At 33.7% G+C, this 21,150-nt stretch overlaps 1 protein-coding gene across 1 annotated transcript; it reads left to right on the top strand.

The window, feature by feature from the left end:
• Positions 1-1,571: 1,571 nt before the first annotated feature.
• LOC107006046 (probable WRKY transcription factor 51) lies at positions 1,572-4,539 on the top strand. The gene is made up of 3 exons (XM_015204688.2): positions 1,572-1,930; positions 2,354-2,509; positions 4,178-4,539. Exons 1-3 carry the CDS (start codon positions 1,626-1,628, stop codon positions 4,362-4,364), a joined length of 648 nt encoding a protein of 215 aa, XP_015060174.1. The 5' UTR covers positions 1,572-1,625; the 3' UTR covers positions 4,365-4,539.
• The last annotated feature ends 16,611 nt before the right edge of the window (positions 4,540-21,150 follow it).

Below are 21,150 nucleotides of genomic sequence, written 5' to 3'. Positions count from 1 at the left end.
TGAACATTGTGATATAATATTCATATTAAATATTATCTCTTAAAAAGGATATAATATCCCAAAATAAACACTTAAAAATGAACATCAATAGTATCAATAAAAATATGGAATATTAAAGACTATTTTTAACCAAATTGTAGACTTGTAAATTGTAATAGTGCATGTTTGAGAAATGGAGGGACGCGTTATAACGCACTGTACTTAAAACATACTTGGTCCAACCTCTATTGACCTAGACTCCAAAAATAATAACCTACTATTTTTTTCAACGTAAATTTATATTTTCGTATCATAGATTATGTCGTATGTTAAGAGAATGTAATTTTTTTTTAAAAAAAATTAAACATTACATCCAAACTCACATATATAAACGAAAAGTCCCCTGAAACAGTTGAGAAATAATAAAAAAATGTATTAGCTGATAATATATCCCAAAATAGCTGTCATGCATGTAATTCTTTTTAAATGAATTATATTTTCCTATATATAAAAAAAAAAAGGGAATGTGTCAAAGAGTCAAGACCATGAGAAAGAAAAAAAAAATACTAGTCCTATAATATTTTTATTTAATTATGATAAGGAAAAAAACATCTTTATCACTGGACTAATCTATATTTTCAGTAAAGGTTGCAAATTCTCCTTTTCATATTATTGCACTTTTATTTTTGACTTTACTTAATTACCGCATCTTTCAATTCTCATCACTCATTACGTAATCATGAACCATATATCTCATTAGAAAATAATTATAAACTAGCGTAAATTATGATAAGATGAATAAGATATCTGCGATCTATATTAAGTTTTATTGAAAAATATATGTGTCTGTATTGAATTTTATTTGAGTATGCAACATATTATTTTTATATAGGGTGATTTTTATGATAGTGTACGATCGACTATGTTTCAATTTATGTGGTTTTTGTCACTACAGCCACCCTTAACCAAAAATTTCTATTTTGAGATGTGGAAATTAACATAGAAATTCACTATAAGTAAACGTGGAATAGCTATCGATAATTCCAAGCTAATTCGTTGCTAAAAAGATTGAATTTCTTATGGTTTGTCGCTAAAAAGTTCGTTTGAATTTCTTATGATTTGTTGCTAATCCATAGATAAATGAGATTTATTATGAAATTTTTGCTTTTTAGCTACAAATTAAAATTTAATGCGTCTCTGATTTTGTGTTTAAGGAGTGAATTTCATGGTGTAAAGATGCTTTCCCCGTTAAACAAGGCCCTAAGCAAAAAAAATCGTATAATTTACATAAATTTTATAGTGTAAATTTAATTGATTGGATCAGTATTTATTTGAAGATTGAATAATTAGAGAAAATAAATAAATAAATAAAGTTGAAATTCCTCTTTCATGGTGCGTTTTATAATCTCAACTACAAATTTAAATTAAATTAGATTTTAATGTGGATATCGAATACTGAACGACGTATAAAATAACTTTGAAATTCCATAGATCCTACTAGGAAGGTGGTGAGGAAGCTCTCTTAAAACAAAAAAAAAATTATAAAATGCTATATGTAGAAGCACATCACCATTCTACCAAAGTCACTCTTCTCTTGAAAAGTCTTTCTTAGGTCTTATTGGCTAATTATTCTTTCTCCAAACACAATGAACTCCACCTTCCTAGAAACAAGTACTTTTCCTCATATAGGAAACCCTAATTTTACTTTTCCCCTCTTCCACTCACATATGATGACTCAAGATTTTAGTTATAATAATAATTTTCAAGATTTTGAATTTTCTTCATTTCTTGATCAACTTTTTGTTGATTATTCTCCTACCAATAATAATAACTTCAATACTTGTATTTTAGAAAATGATAACTCACATTTGATGACTCAAGATTATAGTTATAATGGAAGTTCTTCTAATTCCTATTATGCCACACCACCAAACATGAATCACTTGAAAGAGTAAGTCATCAAGCTAAGAAGATCTTGGGCAAGAATTTTTATAGTCATATTTATTTTTCGAGCATTAAGTTCAAAAATTCTGTTGATATGATGGCTTGTCATAGTTCAGTAAAGATCGATTGGACTATGATATTCTTTTATATTACTTAGGAGTCGATCTTGGTTCTATATTTATAGTTGAATCAGATGTACATAGTTATATCATAGTTGATTACTAATTATATGGTCACTTTGTTGAATTAAGAAAATTGAAATCTAAGAAGAAACGTGACTTTACGAGATAATTAGTATTAGTTGAGTAATCATATGAGAAACCAACTCAGCTATATAACAAGCTCGTGTTATATGATCTTAATTTTATTTTTTTAAAGAATAATTGTTGGTTTATATACATATATTTCTTGATGTCTTTACCTTTTACAGAAAATCTAAAGAGGGGATCATAAAGAAAGAGATCAAGAATAATGAAAGACATGTTATTGCTTTAAGAACAAAGACTCAACTTGAGATCTTGGATGATGGATATAAATGGAGAAAGTATGGCAAGAAGAAGGTGAAAAGTAACCAAAAATATTTAAGGTAAATTATAAATTATGAGCTTATGCATGTCCATCTCATAACCAATATGATCATCAATTTAAGAAAACTATGATCTTAATAGTACTAAATAATTAATATTGTTTGTGATACATTGGAATACATAAAATTTGTTTTCATTTAAAAATTAATAAATATAAAAATTAAATAAAATAGTAAATTGATAAAGTATTTCAAAAAATTATAGGGCATCCCGAAGTTGATGATGGCTAGTGATGGTGGTTGTGGCACCGATAAGGGTTGTGATGGGTATGGTGGCGGCTCTGGATAGTAGCTAGTGGTGTTGATAACTGACAATATTGATTAATAACAATGATTGTTGTTGGTCATGTGAACTAAAATTTGTGGTGGACAATAGTAGTAGTTAATGGTGATTGGTGATATATGGTGATGACTAATTGTGATGATTGTCGTAGATGATTGGTGGTTGATAATAGTGATTGTAAATGGTGATTAATGATGATGACAATCGAATTGTTCATTGCACAAAAAAGTTGATTTGTTGAATCGTAGATCCTTCCTTAACTAGTGTGTTTGTCACTTGATTTACCTCTCCCTGATGTAACTATATTAAAACTTTGTTATAGATATTAATCGTTTAATCTATTTAAATTAGAAAAAATAAACACATTTAATAATTCAGATTAAGATATTTATTAAGGGTAAACAAAAACAATGAAGGCCTAAGGTGGCTCGAAGACCAGCACTCCAAGTTTTCCATTCTTGTTCAAAAAACCTTAGTATAAATGCTCAAGGAAATTCTCAAAGACACATTTTCCCTTGTAGCAACTTTTGAGGATTGTGGATTCGTTAAGACTTCTTTATAAATGGAGTACTTTAGGTTAAATGAAGGGTTAGCAATTTTTCTGAAGAGTTGTGACTTTTTTTTTTTGAAGAATTGTGACTTTTCGAAGTGTTGTAACTTTTTCAAAAAGTTGTGACGACTATTCGAAAAGGTTGTTGTTAAAGACTGACAAAAGTTCCACATCGGTGGTTAATGAGATGGGTGGACTCCTTATATGACTTGAACAATCCACCTCCATTCGAGCTAGCTTTTGGGGTGTGAGTTAGGCCTAAGACCTAATTTCATATGGTATCAGAGCAGGCCCGTCTCACCCGATGTTGGGGCCCCCAAACTTTTCGAAAGGGCTTTAACCTTGCGGAGTTAACACTTGTTCATACTTTCCTTTGTTGTCGGTAAATTGAGGGTTCCCTTTCATTTTTCTACGACACCGGTGGGTAAGATATATCGTTCTATTCTGAAATGATAGGCTTTATAAATATTCTTTGAATTTTGTTGTTTGTTAAGAAATTCTCCAAAGTTATTATTTTAAATATTTTAGTGATATAGATTAGACAACAATATCATGACCATATGAAATAAACTTGTGGTGAATATGAATTTCATGATATTCCAACCATTTTTGAAGAGTTGAAACTTGAAAGTAGTACAGATAACAAGGACACCCAATATGTAACAGTAAGTTGAAATAATACTTAGCTTGTTTACAAGAAATTAAACCCAACATAATGAGCATCAGATTGCATATAAATATCATGATATCTTACATATATATATATAAAAAGGATTCATATAGCAGACTCTAGCTCGATATAATATATTCATTTTTGTTTTGTACAATCAAATAGGAATTACTACAAGTGTTCAATTCGAGGATGTATGATAAAGAAGAGAGTAGAAAGAGATGGACATGATTCAAGCTATTTGATTACTACATATGAAGGCAAACACAATCATGAAATCTACTCCTCTATCATTTACAACCATACAGAAGTGAATTCAGAATTTGAACTGAATTTTCATCGAGGAAGATGACAAAGATTAAGCAAGTTCTAGTTCATTGAACCAAGAAACTACTTTGTTAATTACTAGATTCCCAACCACAACTAATACTTTTGTGATTTTAGCTAGTGTGCAAATTTATATAGGACATTATATTATTTCATTTGTAATATATGGTGTGTGATATATGTCAAATTCTCTCAATTTACAATGTCTTATAGTTGATTAGCTATGAGAAACAATGTTGTAAGTGGAAAAAATATTTTACCTCTATAATTTCATCCGGTAAAATTTAACTGATAATTACATATCTTATATTTTGTTACTCCTTTAATTTATGTGATGGTGTTTGATTGAATACGATTTTTTTAAAAAAAAAATTATGGCCTAACAAATCTTTGTATTTTGTATTAACTGTATTCGTGATACAATGAATATAACATGTATTCATCATCTCTTCTCCCTCTCTCTATCTTGCTCGATCTCCCCCTTTTTTCGATCTCGCTCGTCACTCTCCTCATAAAATGAATACAAATCAGTTTTATCAATTGTATTTCTAATACAACCTGATACGGTAGGTATTCAACCTCTCACCTCTATTTTCTTTCTTCCAAATCTCGCTCGTCTCTCTCCTCCCCTCACAAGTAGTTATAATTCACAATTAAGCAAATTATAACTATAAGTCTCTAATTGAGTCTAAATATAATAGTATCTTTTAAAAAAGTTCTCCTAATTTTAATTCCAAATGAAAAAAAAAAATCAACAAAACCAGAACTAAATAAGAGCTGGCTTCTTTTATTAGAAAGTTTTATGGATAGAAATTATAGTACTCTTTCCATTCACTTTTCACCACAATTAATTTGAGTAATTTTTAAAGTAAAATTGAATCAGATTAATTCGATATTTAAATTTCTACATATATTTAAAAATTATACAAAAAATATTATAAATTATAATTATTATATCTTAAAATATTGATCAAATTTCATAAAATATGACTTTAAAAAAAATGAAACATCACAAATTAAAACTAGTGGTGGAAATATTTTAGAAATGGTCCCTTTTTAGGATACAACTTTGAGCTTCATTTTTTTTTGAAAAAATAGACAAACACCTCTCTAACCTATTACCGAATTCTTGACTACACACTTATACTTTGCGAGAATCCTATCACCCCCCTAAACTATTTTAAAACTGAATAATTACACCCTTAGATGCTGATATGACATAGAGAGTGTTCTCACTCTCTTGGAGGCATGTGAAAGTCAGCAGAATTAATAAATAATATTGTAATAATATTTTTAAATTTAACTTTTATTTGATATATATATTTTTACTTTTCTCATTAAGTTTGTTGTTTCTTTTCTTTTTTCCCCCTCTGTTTCTCATTACTCAAGATTCACTCCACCATCATTTCCTCCACCTTGAACCACCATCATTGCACTAATCACATTTTTTGTCCATCTTCTAATATTTTTTTAGAATTTGCTTCACTAGTTTCCACAAACTAACGCTGCAAATCATCAAAAATAAAATTAGAAAAAAATGAAATTATTAAACACCTTCCATCATAAAAATTCATTCTATTATTAGAATTTTTTTTAAATTATTGGAGAAATCAAGTCAATCAAAACAATTATGACTATATAATAGATTTTTCGATCATAAATTTCATAAACCAACCAAACATATGTTTTGGGTATATAATTTGGGTCATCATCCAACTTTTCTTCCATTTTATCAATCTGAAGTTATTTCATATATCAACACCATTAATCTACTTTCTAACCGATTTTGAGTTAGTAACATACATCAACCATCAGATCTTATATTCAATCTCTATTGTTGTTTGGTGAAGACCCAAGAATTTAAACATCGCAAAATCGTAAATAAAGTATTACAAATTTAATGTCATGAAGACAAAGAAATAACATAATAATTTTTTCTTTTTTTTAAAAAAAGAGATGAATTATCAATCTTGTCAAGGTGTTTGAAGGATGCTATGAAATATGAAAAAATGATAATAAAAATAACTTTGATTTTTTTCTAGGGTGAGTGATTTGAAATTAGGAAGGGAATGAAAAACAAAAAAAGAATAAGAAGAAGAAGAAGGAGGAGGAACAAAAAAGTATACATATTTTTGTAATTAATGAAAAAAGTGATAAAAAGAAAAAAAATAAAATATAAATAATAATAAATAACAGCTGACGTGATAATAAATAACAGCTGGCGCGAGTGTACATCACTACATATTGAGAATATGATTGTCTAGTTTCAGGGTGATATATATTTTGTTTTTAAAAAACTCAGAAGGGTAATAGAACTTTCGTAAAATATAAATGTGTAGTCAAAAATTCAATATTAGGTTAGAGAGATATTTATCTATTTTTTCATTATTTTTTTTTTGGTTTATAGTCTAATTATGACAGCTAATATAAGTCTTCTTTGAAGGTGATGTGTAAGACACAGTAAACTGAAAGACCATATAGTAAAGGAGAATAAAAGTCACATATAATATTAAATTTTTTTGTATTTTTATATAATTGATTTGTACACGGTTTAATTTGTCTTATATATGCTCGTAGCTAATATTTCAAAAAAATAAAATAAATAAATTGTCGGTTGCAAACCTTGCAACAAAATAAGCAACAAAGTTGCGTATAATATAATCATTAAATAGAAAATTATGATTTTCAGTTTTTCAAGAAATTACGATCATAGAATATATAATAAACTTTGTTATTATCATAGGATATCTAATATTATTTTTTTTTAGCTCTTTTTTCTTCGTGATAGTTCTTTTTTTTGGGTACAAAGATGGTAATATATTAGTATAACTTAGTTAGCATTAGTACAAGAGAGTGACAGAGCATGACTAGTGGCGGAGTCACCTTACTATTCGGGGGTTCATTTGAATCCTTTTTGACGGAAACTTATATAATATATATATGATTAAAATAACTTTTTAAGTAGATATTTTAGATTCGAATTTACTTCGATTATTTCATGTGTCTATTTTTCAGATTTTGAACCACCTTATTGAAAATTCTAGCTCCTTCACTGAGTCTACTAGCTAGTATATGAGAAGGAGGGTAGAGATTGATTACAATATTTATTAATAATATTAGATCGTATATACCTAATAAAAGGAGTTTCGACTTTATCTGTTTTCAACTGCGAACAATGGAAGAACTATTCATAACAAAAAGGAGTTCGCCTCATTACCTCAATACTGATAATCCTTGATTGTACATATTCCTATTGAGAACTCTTTTTTTTAAACTATTATTATTAATAAAAGATCGCTAGACAATTTTTTTTTGCTTTTTTACTTTTTGATGGAATATAGAAGCTCCAAGGAAATGAGTTTTGTGGATATTTTTGGGTACAAAACGTGTTTTATGGATGCATGCATGAAATGATTATACTAAGAATTGTTTGGTTATTGTTAATTACTACTTCATTTATTAGAAAGACTAAACATTATAATGGCTAAAACTAAGCAAATATTAGTCAAAGGGCATGAAGATATTAAATTCATATTGATTTGCTTCTAGAAATCAATTATACAATGTATTAAGACAAAATTAATTGAAGTGTTTTTTTTTCAATCTCCAAATTTCTGTTTGTTCTAATATCATATTAAAATGTGTAATCATCTCACCTAAAAGATTAAGATATTGAGAGAACACACTTCTATTATTTATTTATTTATCTCCTCAACTGTAATACGATTGATTTTAATAGATAGCTAATTTATCCTTTTTTTTTATATATAAAATATTCCATAAAGAAAATTGAATATTATATAAAAATAGAACTTAAAACTTATAGAGTCAATGGTTTAATATATAATATATCTCCATCATATAATTCTCATTAATAACGTGATAATTGAATATTATTTTGAATGGAATTAATGAGATATAAGATAAATTTCACTCTTTATGCACCTTAAAGTACGTACATGTTTCCTAATCATCTTCTTGTTTTGTTTACTTTACCTTTTGAAAATTGACATGTGAATAAATTTTAAAAGCATTGACTTGAGATGACTTGCAATTTTTCCTCTTACTTTTTTTGTTGTCTTATTGCATATCGAAGGTTTTTAGGTCTGGATCTGAATCATTCAGATTCAGCTCATTAAGATTCTTTGTTTTATTTTTTAAAAAGCTTTTTAATGAGTCTGAAGAGTTCTGAATGAATTAGATTGTAGTAGATTCTTAATAACATTCAGACTTATTTAATAATTTAGCAATTAATAATTTATCGTCTCTCTGCTTTAAGCATTTCTTTTTATCATAACTAAAAACTTTCTTTCTTCTCAATTAAACACCATTTTCTCTCTTGAACTGGTAAGTTTTCATAAATCTTTTTAATTTTTTTTTATATTAATAATTTTCTTGTATTGATTGTGTCAAGAACACTTTTGGTGTATTGACGTTTATCAAGGTTTTTGAATGAAAAAAAAATTGTACTTTCAAATCTTGATTATTATTTTTTTTTTTATCAAAAGCATATATTTTGTTGAATTGAAAGTTTTATGATATTTTATTGATTTAATGTTAATTTCACATGCACATTCAGATATTGAAAACAAACACTATTAATTATTTAGTGTTCAGATTTAGAGGCCATGTCACGACCCAAAATCACGAGTCGTGATAGCACCTATATTCCCAACCAATAGGTAAGCCAACCAGCATATTTTAACAAACCTAACTAACAAGAAGTGAAAAGACAACAAATTTCCAAATCTCCAACACTGAGTTCTTATAAGTACGAATGCGGAAAACTGAAAAAAAATACTACCCAAGAAATGGTGTCATGAGTACAAGAGCTTCTAAAATACGATGCAAGTCTGAAACTAAAAGGCAAATCTAACATAAGGGATATCCTGTCTGAATACTGAATAACAGAATAAGTAAAAGATAGAGGGAGATGTGGGCCACGGAACAGCCAAGCAGCTCACCACAACTCCAAGAACTTCAAGCCGGACTCAATTTGCTCCACGAGATGTGCTCTTACTCGGAATCGAATCTGCACCACAAAGAGTGCAACAAGCGTAGTATGAGTACGAAACCACGTGTACCCAGTATGTCTCATTGACCGACAACGAGGAAGTAGTGACGGGAGTTTATATAAAAAAATAAGTTCTTAAATTATACAAGTATATATATATATTACACTCACTATTTAAGTTTCATCAATAAGGAATTCAACATTTAATATTTTCCAAACACCAAACGAAACATATAGTCATCAAGAATGAATGATGGGATGAAATGCAATGCAATATGATGCCATGTAATGATATGTCTCAGAATACCCAGTACTCACTCAACCGTATATACATGATACTCCTCGGAAATACATCGAGAGTTCATGACCCATGGGGGACTCGCGAGGTCCATATACCGACACGGACGATCTCCACGTGTCTGTGCGGACGATCTCAACGCACTATCATAATATCAAACAATTTTCGCACGGACGGTCTCCACGTGCCCAAATTACAATCTTAACATCTCACCATCCCCTGCACGGACGATCTCCACGTGCCCAACTTATACTCAATCTCATGTTAATGTATGTATACAATATTGTTTCAATATAAGGGGATAATGATGCATCTCACTCAATCAATATCAACAAATACATAACCACCTCAATTATCACAACTATACGGGTGTAATAAAGAAAACACAATCACACAAAATTTCAAGTCAATAGTATATCAGCTAATGCACATATGCTTTGGAAATTCTCAAATTACAATCCACATTATATAGTAGTAACTTTCCGTTTTATAACACCGGTACTCGTACCAATGCCCGTCACACCATTGTTACGAGACCCCCATCTTTCGCCCTTACCCCTTGTCTATTTCCATTTTTTTTTCTTTAATTAGGAAAATGTCCTTCAACAAGTCTAAAAGTCTTAACATACCTCAAGTCCGAGCTCGTGTCACGAATCCTCAAGATAGTTCCTTCCCTTTTCGCAAAGTTTCAGAATGTTCACGATCTACCAATGATGCAATATACGTAAGTAAGCGAGTTTGTAGACATTCAAATTCTTATATGCCTATCATAGACCCTAAAACTCACTCATATTTCTAACTAAACTTCAAATCTTGATATAGTTTTAATGCCAAAATTATCATACTTGTCAAATTTCAAGCCTAGAGTTAAGCCTCAACTCATCTAAATATCATGAATTTAATGATATTCATCAAGACGATACCACCAAAATTGATTAGCTATACCCATATATATATTAAACTTCAAGGAGTAAATTATATGAAAAATTTAAAATAAAATAAAGTGACCAGGGAACTACAAAGATTCCCACTTATGTGCAGACGTATATGATTGCCAATGATCTTTTCTTTTCTTTTTTTTTTCATTTATTCATAAGTGATTATGCCTAATCATTATTCAATGATTAGGCTTGGTATAATTTATATAAATAATTCCCTCCTTCTATTATAGTTCATGAACGTGATTACCTTTCCAGCTTCTGTGAAAATTAACAATTTCACGTCCTTAAATGCTTATCCCCAGAAACTTGATCAATATAATTAATTACTTACTCCATTAATCTTCTTCCCCTATAATCTAATAATACTCAATACAATACCACACGACAGGATACCATATTCATACATTATATTTTCTAATCCAATAACTAATAATTTAATTGGTAATTTTTGAGACAAAAAAAATAATATCTAACTCGAACCACTGATTGCAAAACCAGAAGCATCGCATGAGTATTAAAAAGGTAAAATTTTCCCTTTACTTCACTTTTCATCCATCCTATTTATTCATTCCTAATAACAAACTAAAAATTTATTTACATCCCAGGGACCACATCGAACAACAACAAATCCAGAATTGACTTATCCATTAATTTGTTTCAACCCAAAAATACTTCCAGAAATTCCTACTAATATTAAGATCATCCAATCATATACAAATTTCAAAATATAATTAAGCTCTTAATTGCACTATCTATTCATTATAAAGTTTGCCCATTACCCAATTAATTTCCACGTAAAATACCACCAAATTGAAAACTTCCCCCAACTTCCCTTTTTGATTTTTACGTTCCCACACACATTATTTCAACACCCAGTATCTTAAATCCCATTACAAAGAACTAACGTTGAAAACCTTTACCTGAGTGAAGTCTTCCCGTCTGTAGGTTGATTATCGCCGCTTAGGTAGTTTCTAACCCTTTTTATTTTCTGCCTTTCTAATGTTAATTAAGTATAATAAATAAACTAATCCCACTAACTTAAATCAATATATAGGTCAAGTATAAAGATATTAAATAAATTATGAGTATGACCCACTAACTATTAACTATATTAATTCTTCACTAAATTTTTTATCAACTAAATACTCTTAGTCTTCGAATAGTTTAAAAATACCCCTTTAATTTTCCAAAAGGAGTCAAACTAGTCCTAGTTCTCAAAACGACCTAGCGGGTCGTTACATCACCTACCACTTAAACAAACGTTCGTCCTCGAACGGGAAAAGAAAAGAGCTAACCTGAACGCTCAAAAAGATGAGGATATTTACTCCTCATGTCTGACTCTGTCTCCCATGTAGCCTCCTCCACTGGACGATGCTTCCACTGAACCTTTACTGAAGCAATCTCCTTGGACCTTAGCTTCCGAATTTGTCTATCCAAAATGGAGATCGGCTCTTCCTCAAAAGTCAAATTCTGATCAAGTAACACTGAATCCCATTGAATCACATGATCACCACCCTGATGATACTTCTTAAGCATGGAAATATGAAATACAGGATGAACACCTGACAAACCAGGTGGCAAAGCCAACTGATACGCCACCTCACCAATACGCTCAACAATCTCGAAAGGACCAATATACCTTGGGCTCAACTTGCCCTTCTTTCCAAACCTCATCACACCCTTCATGGGTGAAACCTTCAATAAAACCCTCTCTCCAACCATAAACTCTAAATCACGAATCTTTCGATCTGCATAACTCTTTTGCCTACTCTGAGCCATGAGAAGTCTATCTTGGATCAACTTGACCTTGTCCAAGGACTCCCTCAACAAATCTGTACCCCATGGTCTAACCTCAAATGCATCAAACCAGCCAATTGGAGATCGACATCTCCTACCATACAGAGCCTCAAATGGTGCCATCTCAATGCTCGAGTGATAACTATTATTGTAAGCAAACTCCGCTAAAGGCAAGAACTGATCCCACTGACCACCAAAGTCAATCACACACGCCCGCAACATGTCCTCAAGAACCTGAATAGTCCGCTCAGACTGACCATCAGTCTGAGGGTGAAAGGCTGTACTAAGATCCACCCGAGTGCCCAACTCTTTCTGCATAGACCGCCAGAAATGAGATGTAAATTGGGTGCCACGATCTGAAATAATAGATATAGGAACCCCATGCAACCGAACTATCTCCCGAATATAAATCTTGGCTAACCTTTCTGAGTTATAGGTAGTCTGAACTGGTACAAAGTGTGCAGACTTAGTCAGTCGATCCACGATGACCCATATAGCATCAAACTTACCCAAGGTACGTGGCAACCCTACCACAAAGTCCATAGCAATGCGCTCCCACTTCCACTCAGGTATGGGCATCCTCTGAGTCATACCTCCAGGCTTTTGGTGTTCATACTTCACTTGCTGACAATTCAAACATCGAGATACAAAATCTACTATGTCCCTCTTCATACGACACCACCAATAATGTTGCTTCAAGTCACGATACATCTTAGTAGCCCCCGGATGAATAGAGTACCTCGAACTATGAGCCTCCTCCATGATCAATCTAGTCAAATCACCTGTACGAGGAACACATATACGACCCTTAATCCTCAAAACTCCCTCACTATCAAGAATTGCAGCCTTGGCTTCTCCTTTTAACACCTTGTCCCTAATCTTACATAAATCACCATCATCAAACTGTTGAGCCCGAATCTGCTCCAACAAGGATGACCTAGCCTCCATATAAGCCAACACCTTACCAGATTCTGAAATATCAAGTCTCACAAAGCTATTGGCCAGGGATTGGACATCCCTAGCTAAAGGACGCTCGCCAACCTGTAACATGGCTAGACTACCCATACTTACCGCCTTCCGACTCAAGGCATCTGCTACAACATTTGCTTTGCCTGGGTGATAAAGAATAGTCATATCGTAGTCTTTGAGCAACTCCAACCATCTCCTCTGCCTCAAATTTAGATCCCTCTGATTGAATATATACTGGAGACTACGATGATCCGTGAACACCTCACAATGCACACCATAAAGATAATGCCTCCAAATCTTTAATGCAAACACCACAGCCGCCAACTCTAAATCATGAATAGGGTAGTTCTTCTCATGAACCTTTAACTGCCTCGAAGCATAAGCTATCACCCTTCCCTTCTGCATCAACACACAACCAAGACCAACCCGAGAAGCATCACAATATACGACAAAACCCTCTCCCTCCACGGGTAGGGTCAAAATCGGAGCAGTAGTCAATAAAGTCTTGAGCTTTTGGAAACTAACCTCACATTCGTCAGACCACTGAAAAGTCACCTCCTTCTGTGTCAATCTAGTTAATGGAGATGCAATGGATGAGAAACCCTCAACAAACCGTCGATAATAACCTGCAAGGCCCAAGAAACTCCGAATCTCAGTAACTGAAGTAGGTCTGACCCAATCTCTAACCGCCTCAATCTTCTTAGGATCCACCATGATACCCTCCTTGGACACTACATGTCCCAAGAATGCTACCGAACTAAGCCAAAACTCACACTTTGAAAACTTTGCATAAAGCTTCTTCTCCTTTAGAATCCCAAGAACAATCCTCAAATGATGCTCATGTTCCTCCTTAGTGCGTGAGTATATCAATATATCATCTATGAAGACAATAACAAAGGAATCTAAATACGGTCTGAACACTCCATTCATCAAGTCCATAAAAGCTGCTGGGGCATTAGTCAGTCCGAAAGACATCACCAAAAACTCGTAATGACCATAACGTGTTCGAAAAGCCGTCTTAGGGATATCCTCCGCCCTAACCTTCAGCTGATGATAGCCAGATCTCAAGTCAATTTTGGAGAAAACTGAAGCACCCTGTAACTGATCAAATAAATCATCAATACGAGGTATCGGATACTTATTTCTGATGGTTACCTTGTTCAACTGCCGATAGTCAATACACATACGCATAGATCCATCTTTCTTCTTCACAAATAACACTGGAGCACCCCAAGGAGATACACTTGGTCTAATAAAACCTTTGCTCAACAAATCCTGCAACTGCTCCTTCAACTCTTTCAATTCAGCCGGTGCCATACGATAAGGAGGAATGGAAATAGGCCGAGTGCCTGGCTCCACATCAATACAAAAATCAATATCTCGATCTGGTGGAAGACCTGGCAAATCGGTCGGAAATACTTCTGAAAATTCACTCACTACTGGAATAGACTCAAGCATAGGAGTCTCAATACTAGTATCTCGAATGTGGGCCAAGTACGCCAAACATCCTCTCTGTACCAACTGACGAGCCTTAAGGAATGATATCACACCCTTAGAAGGATGACTAAGAGTACCTCTCCATTCTACTATAGGAATTCCAGGCATAGCTAAAGTGATGGTCTTGGCATGACAATTTAAAATTGCGTGGTAAGAAGATAACCAATCCATACCAAGAATCACATCAAAATCTATCATTTCTAAGACCTTTAAATTTGCATGAGTGTCATACCCCATCAAAGTAACAGTACATAAACGATACACTTGATCTACAACTACAGAATCCCCGACAGGAGTAGAAACACGTATCGGCAAATCAAGAGACTCACACAATATATCCAGACTAGGAGCAAAATATGTGGACACATAAGAATAAGTAGAGCCTGGATCAAATAATACAGTAGCTGGTCGATGACAAACCGGAATAATACCTGTGATAACAGCATCTGAGGCTTCAGCCTCTGGCCTACCTGGAAAAGCATAACAGTGAGAACGACCTCCATCAGATTGTGAACCTCCACGACCACCACCTCGACCAGAAGGAGAACCACCTCTACCTGAATGAGAACCACCTCTACCATTCTGTGCACCACCCCTAGCTGGAGGTTGTGCAGCCCTGGAAGTCGAAGCCTGAGAACCCTGATGTAAGCCACCACGTCTGGTCCTAGGGCAGTCTCTCACAAAGTGTCCCATATCACCACACTCGAAGCAACCCCTACGAGACGCAGGCTGATGAGAGGAACCTGAATGACCAGAATGCCCTCCACGAACTACAGGTCTAGAAGATGAACCCTGCGAAGTATGTACCGAGCTCGAAGAGTTATGCCCAGCGTAACCAGCCTCAGACGCTGGTATAGCAGCATGAATGGGTCTGCTGGACTGAGGGTGATAACCTCTGCCCAAGTAACCCCGACTCCTAGGCGGAGCACCACCATAATCACCTGAATAACGAGTCCTCTTGCCCTCTCGCTGCTCAAATCCCTCACGTCGAATCATCTCCAACTCCTTAGCAGCATCTACCACTTTCTGGAATGGAACACCAGAAGCAGCAACCTGAGAAACTCCTAGACGAATTGGAATAATCAGCCCCTTAACAAACCTCCTCACTCTCTCAGCCTCTGTGGGAAGTATCATCGAAGCATGCCTAGCCAAGGCATGAAATTTACCCTCATACTCTGCAACTGACATACCATTTTGCTGCAAACCCTCAAACTCGGCCCTCTTGCGCTCCCTCTCACTGCGTGGAACAAATTTGGATAGAAATACCTGAGTAAACTCAGTCCAGGATAGTGGATGAGATCCAGCTGGCCTACTACTAATATAATCCCTCCACCACTGCTTAGCAGAGCCAGTCATCTGAAACGCTGTGTAGTCAACTCCATGAGACTCCACTAATCCAAGATTATGCAACCTCTCATGACAACTAACTATAAACTCATATGCATCCTCAGCTAAGTCACCAGTATAAGTAGGAGGATTCATTAGTCTGAACCTCCCAAACATCTTTTGCTCATCAATAGTCATAGAAGGCCTGTTCACCAAATGTGATGTCATATCTGGAAACTCCATACTATCCAAACGAGGAGCTACAGCGGCAGCTGGCTGAGTCCTGGGAGTCTGAGAATCTGGAGCAACTATCGGATCTGGAGTTTGACCTCCAACACGGGTCTGTGAGCCATCAGAAGTGACAGGCAAAGCTCCTGCCTGGGCCATCCCCTCTAGGATTCCTAACATACGAGCCAAGGTATCTTGAAGCACTGGGGGGACAATAGTACTGGGTGGAGCCTGAGCTGGCCCATCCCCCTCGACACGATCTTGCACATCCCCATGAATAACCTCTGCATCAGGAGGTACGGTCCTATCACGACCCTGGGTAGCTATTGGTACTTGACCATCCACAGGTGCTGCAATACGGCCCCTACCCCGACCTCGAGCTCGTCCCCTACCTCTACCTCGGATAGTGTTCCCAGAAGCAGGCGCAGGAATAGGATCCTGACCACCACTCGCCGACGTACGATTCCTCGCCATCTGAGAGAGAATGAGATATCAAGATTAGAATTTCTACAAGGTCAAGTGTGCACGATAAGGAATAAAAGAACAGAATATTTCCTAAATGTCCTATAGCCTCTCGAAGATAGGTATGGACGTCTTCATACCGATCCGCAAGACTCTACTAGACATTGCTCTTGTACTCTTGAGACCGATGAACCTAGAGCTCTGATACCAAATTGTCACGACCCAAAATCACGAGTCGTGATGGCACCTATATTCCCAACCAATAGGTAAGCCAACCAGCATATTTTAACAAACTTAACTAACAAGAAGTGAAAAGACAACAAATTTCCAAATCTCCAACACTGAGTTCTTATAAGTACGAATGCGGAAAACTGAAAAAAAAATACTACCCAAGAAATGGTGTCATGAGTACAAGAGCTTCTAAAATACGATGCAAGTCTGAAACTAAAAGGCAAATCTAACATAAGGGATATCCTGTCTGAATACTGAATAACAGAATAAGTAAAAGATAGAGGGAGATGTGGGCCACGGAACAGCCAAGCAGCTCACCACAACTCCAAGAACTTCAAGCCGGACTCAATTTGCTCCACGAGATGTGCTCTTACTCGGAATCGAATCTGCACCACAAAGAGTGCAACAAGCGTAGTATGAGTACGAAACCACGTGTACCCAGTATGTCTCATTGACCGACAACGAAGAAGTAGTGACGGGAGTTTATATAAAAAATAAGTTCTTAAATTATACAAGTATATATATATATTACACTCACTATTTAAGTTTCATCAATAAGGAATTCAACATTTAATATTTTCCAAACACCAAACGAAACATATAGTCATCAAGAATGAATGATGGGATGAAACGCAATGCAATATGATGCCATGTAATGATATGTCTCAGAATACCCAGTACTCACTCAACCGTATATACATGATACTCCTCGGAAATACATCGAGAGTTCATGACCCATGGGGGACTCGCGAGGTCCATATACCGACACGGACGATCTCCACGTGTCTGTGCGGACGATCTCAACGCACTATTATAATATCAAACAATTTTCGCACGGACGGTCTCCACGTGCCCAAATTACAATCTTAACATCTCACCATCCCCAGCACGGACGATCTCCACGTGCCCAACTTATACTCAATCTCATGTCTATGCACATGCACAATATTAATTCAATATAGGGGATGATGATGCATCTCAATCAATCAATATGAACATAATACATAACCATCTCAATAATCACAACTATACGGGTGAAATAAATAAAACACAATCACACAAGGAATTTAAGTCAATAATATATCAGCTAATGCCCATATGCTTGGCATTCTCAAATTTCAACCCACATTCTATAATAGAAATTTTCCGTTTTATAACACCGGTACTCGTACCAATGCCCGTCACGCCATTGATACGAGACCCCCATCTTTCGCCCTTACCCCTTTGTCTATTTTCATTTTTAATCTTTAATTAGGAAAACGTCCTTCAACAAGTCTAAAAAGTCTTAACATACCTTAGATGCCGAACTTGTGCCACGAATCTTTTAAGATTTTTCCTTTCCTTTTCGCAAGGTTTCAGAACGTTCCCAATCTACCAATTTTGCAATATTCGTAAGTAAGCAATTTTTGTAGACATTCAAATTATTATATGTCTATCATAGACGCTAAAACTCACTCATATTTTCAACTACACTCCAAATCTTGGTATAATTTATATGCCAATTCATCAAATTTCAAGCTAAGAACTTAACCTTAACCTCTCCAAGTACCCTAGATTCAATGTTAAATCATATAATATACACCTAATATTTAATTACCTATCTCAATATCTTAAAAACTAGTAACTAATTTGATAAATAGATTAAAAAAAAAACAATATAAGAGAATAACGATTTGCACTGTGAACGAGACTGTGTTCTTTCTTTCTCCAAACTAATATGGCCAATTTCTATCCCTTTAATAATAATACATTCAATGCCATAATCTTAGTATATTTCCCCACGTCCCATTAGCCATCAGTGATAAATAATCAATATTAATAACCCACTTCTAATTATATTCCATATATATATAATTTTAATTTAATTGTCAATCTTTTCCTTCCATCATTCAGCAACTGATGGCTGATGCCACCCATACTAAATTAATATCTAAATCCTTCATCACATAATACTAGTTTGTTAATTAATTCCTTAACTAGTCAATACCGACAACAACAACATCGGATTTATAACTCTCAACCTTAGCAATTTGTGGGTAGTAATTAGAATGCTTATATACAATATATTAACTCTAGAATAACAGATTAACTAGTCAACCTGAATTCCTACGCTAACAACAATCGTAACTCGATTATGTTTAAACATGATAATATAAATTTTCCTACCTTATCAATTAATATCTCTTTGTAAAGGAAAGAAGATTTCATGGAATACCTTAAACCGACGCTTCAATCTTGTTTAACAATCGTTTCGTGACTGCTACAGATATGATTTCTCTTGGCTAAACCCTTATTTTCCTTTTACAGAATAATTTTTCCTAAATATCATATAACTAATTATAAGAGTGGTGAAAGTGACCCACTATTTATTTCACTACTATCCTCTTTAACTACCAACTAAATACATTAATAAAATTACCCCACTAATTTATCCAATACATGGTCAAGTATAAAGGTATTAAATTAATTATATATATGACCCACTAACTATTAACTATATACTAATTTAATAAAAATTTCCTCAATTAGGCACTCGTAGTTACCAAATAGTTTAAATATCCCCCTTAAATTTTCCAAAAGGAGTCAAACTAGTCCTAGTTCTCAAAACGACCTAGCGGGTCGTTACAGGCCACATCTTAATATTCAAAAGTATAGTCCAATCAAAACACATGAATCTTAACGCAAATCTTAATATTCAGATGTATATTCAGATCAAAACACATGAATCTTAATGCAAATCTTAATATTCAGATGTGTATTCAGATTCAAATCTCTTAATCTTATTGAAAATAAATGAGACCTAAGTCAATCAAAAGGTTACTTCGAATAAAAATGAATTAAATTGAAATAGTCTAAAATTAAATGGATCATGTTCTTCTTAAGCTAACCAAATTTTTAAAAAATGGTCCACCTCCGGCTCCTCTCCACCCCATCCTACCCCTATGATTTGCTTCACACCTCTCTCCTACCATCCATCGAGGCTCAAGCATCCGAATTTGACAGTCAGCCAATTCCAACCTCTGCCTTATCAAAACTCGACATGACTGATTGCTCAAACACGAAATTCAATATCAAATTGAAATTTAAGATTTGACTGTAACCAATAGCCTAAGACTTATTTTTAAATCAAGACTCAAGATGCGGATCCAATGTCTAGAAATCGACCACGACTCAAGACCTGACCCATCCCTTGACTTGTGATCCAACATTGATGTGAGACTTATAAAAACACAGAAAATATACGTTAATTAACCATCAAATCCATATATTTCAACCCGTAATAGGTTGATAAATATGAATTGACTATGACTAATACTGTCATACAAGATAAAGATGCGTAATCTATGCAAAGAACAAAACATGTCCATCAATATTTATGTGGAGGCAACTAATTCTCCTTTTTTTTTATCTTAAATTTGTAATAATTAATGCACTTTTTTTCCACAAAAGAATAAAATAATACTTTTTTCATCATCTCACAACCTACCGACACGTATGAAAGGATAGCTCCTAAGTATAAATTGAAAAATAAGTACGGTGACATAAATATTATTTTACTTTGTTTAAGTATAAAATATAAAATAGATTAAACATGTTACTTGTAAAAAAAAAATTACAAATTAACCTATATACGTAACGTTACTTTTATATACACAAAATCAGTTTGATAGTATAGAATTCTTACATCGTCGATCAGTATAAGTAAAATTATAGTTTTATTTTTTTTTAAAAAAAAAAATCTCCTTTTTCGTGAAAATGAGATGAGTAAATTGTGACAAAGTCAAATTGTATGGATGGTTCCTTATTTGGGCACAAGTATTAGTGTGTATATATATATATATATATATTATATGCTTTTTATTACTAAGTCTATTTACGACAACAAAGACAAGTCATTATCTTGGGGGTTGACATAGAATATATGATCTAGTCTATCTATTTTAATTATTAAATTAGGTTGAAATTAATTCGTAAACGTTTTAATTTCATGCATAGTAAAGTACAAAAATATACAACAATACAAAAACAAAACATTTTTTAGCCATAG

This window comes from Solanum pennellii, chromosome 12 (assembly GCF_001406875.1).
Source record: "Solanum pennellii chromosome 12, SPENNV200".
In the NCBI taxonomy this organism is placed as follows: domain Eukaryota; kingdom Viridiplantae; phylum Streptophyta; class Magnoliopsida; order Solanales; family Solanaceae; genus Solanum; species Solanum pennellii.
Note: the sequence above shows the minus strand (reverse complement) of the source record. Positions and strands in the feature narration are given on the sequence as shown.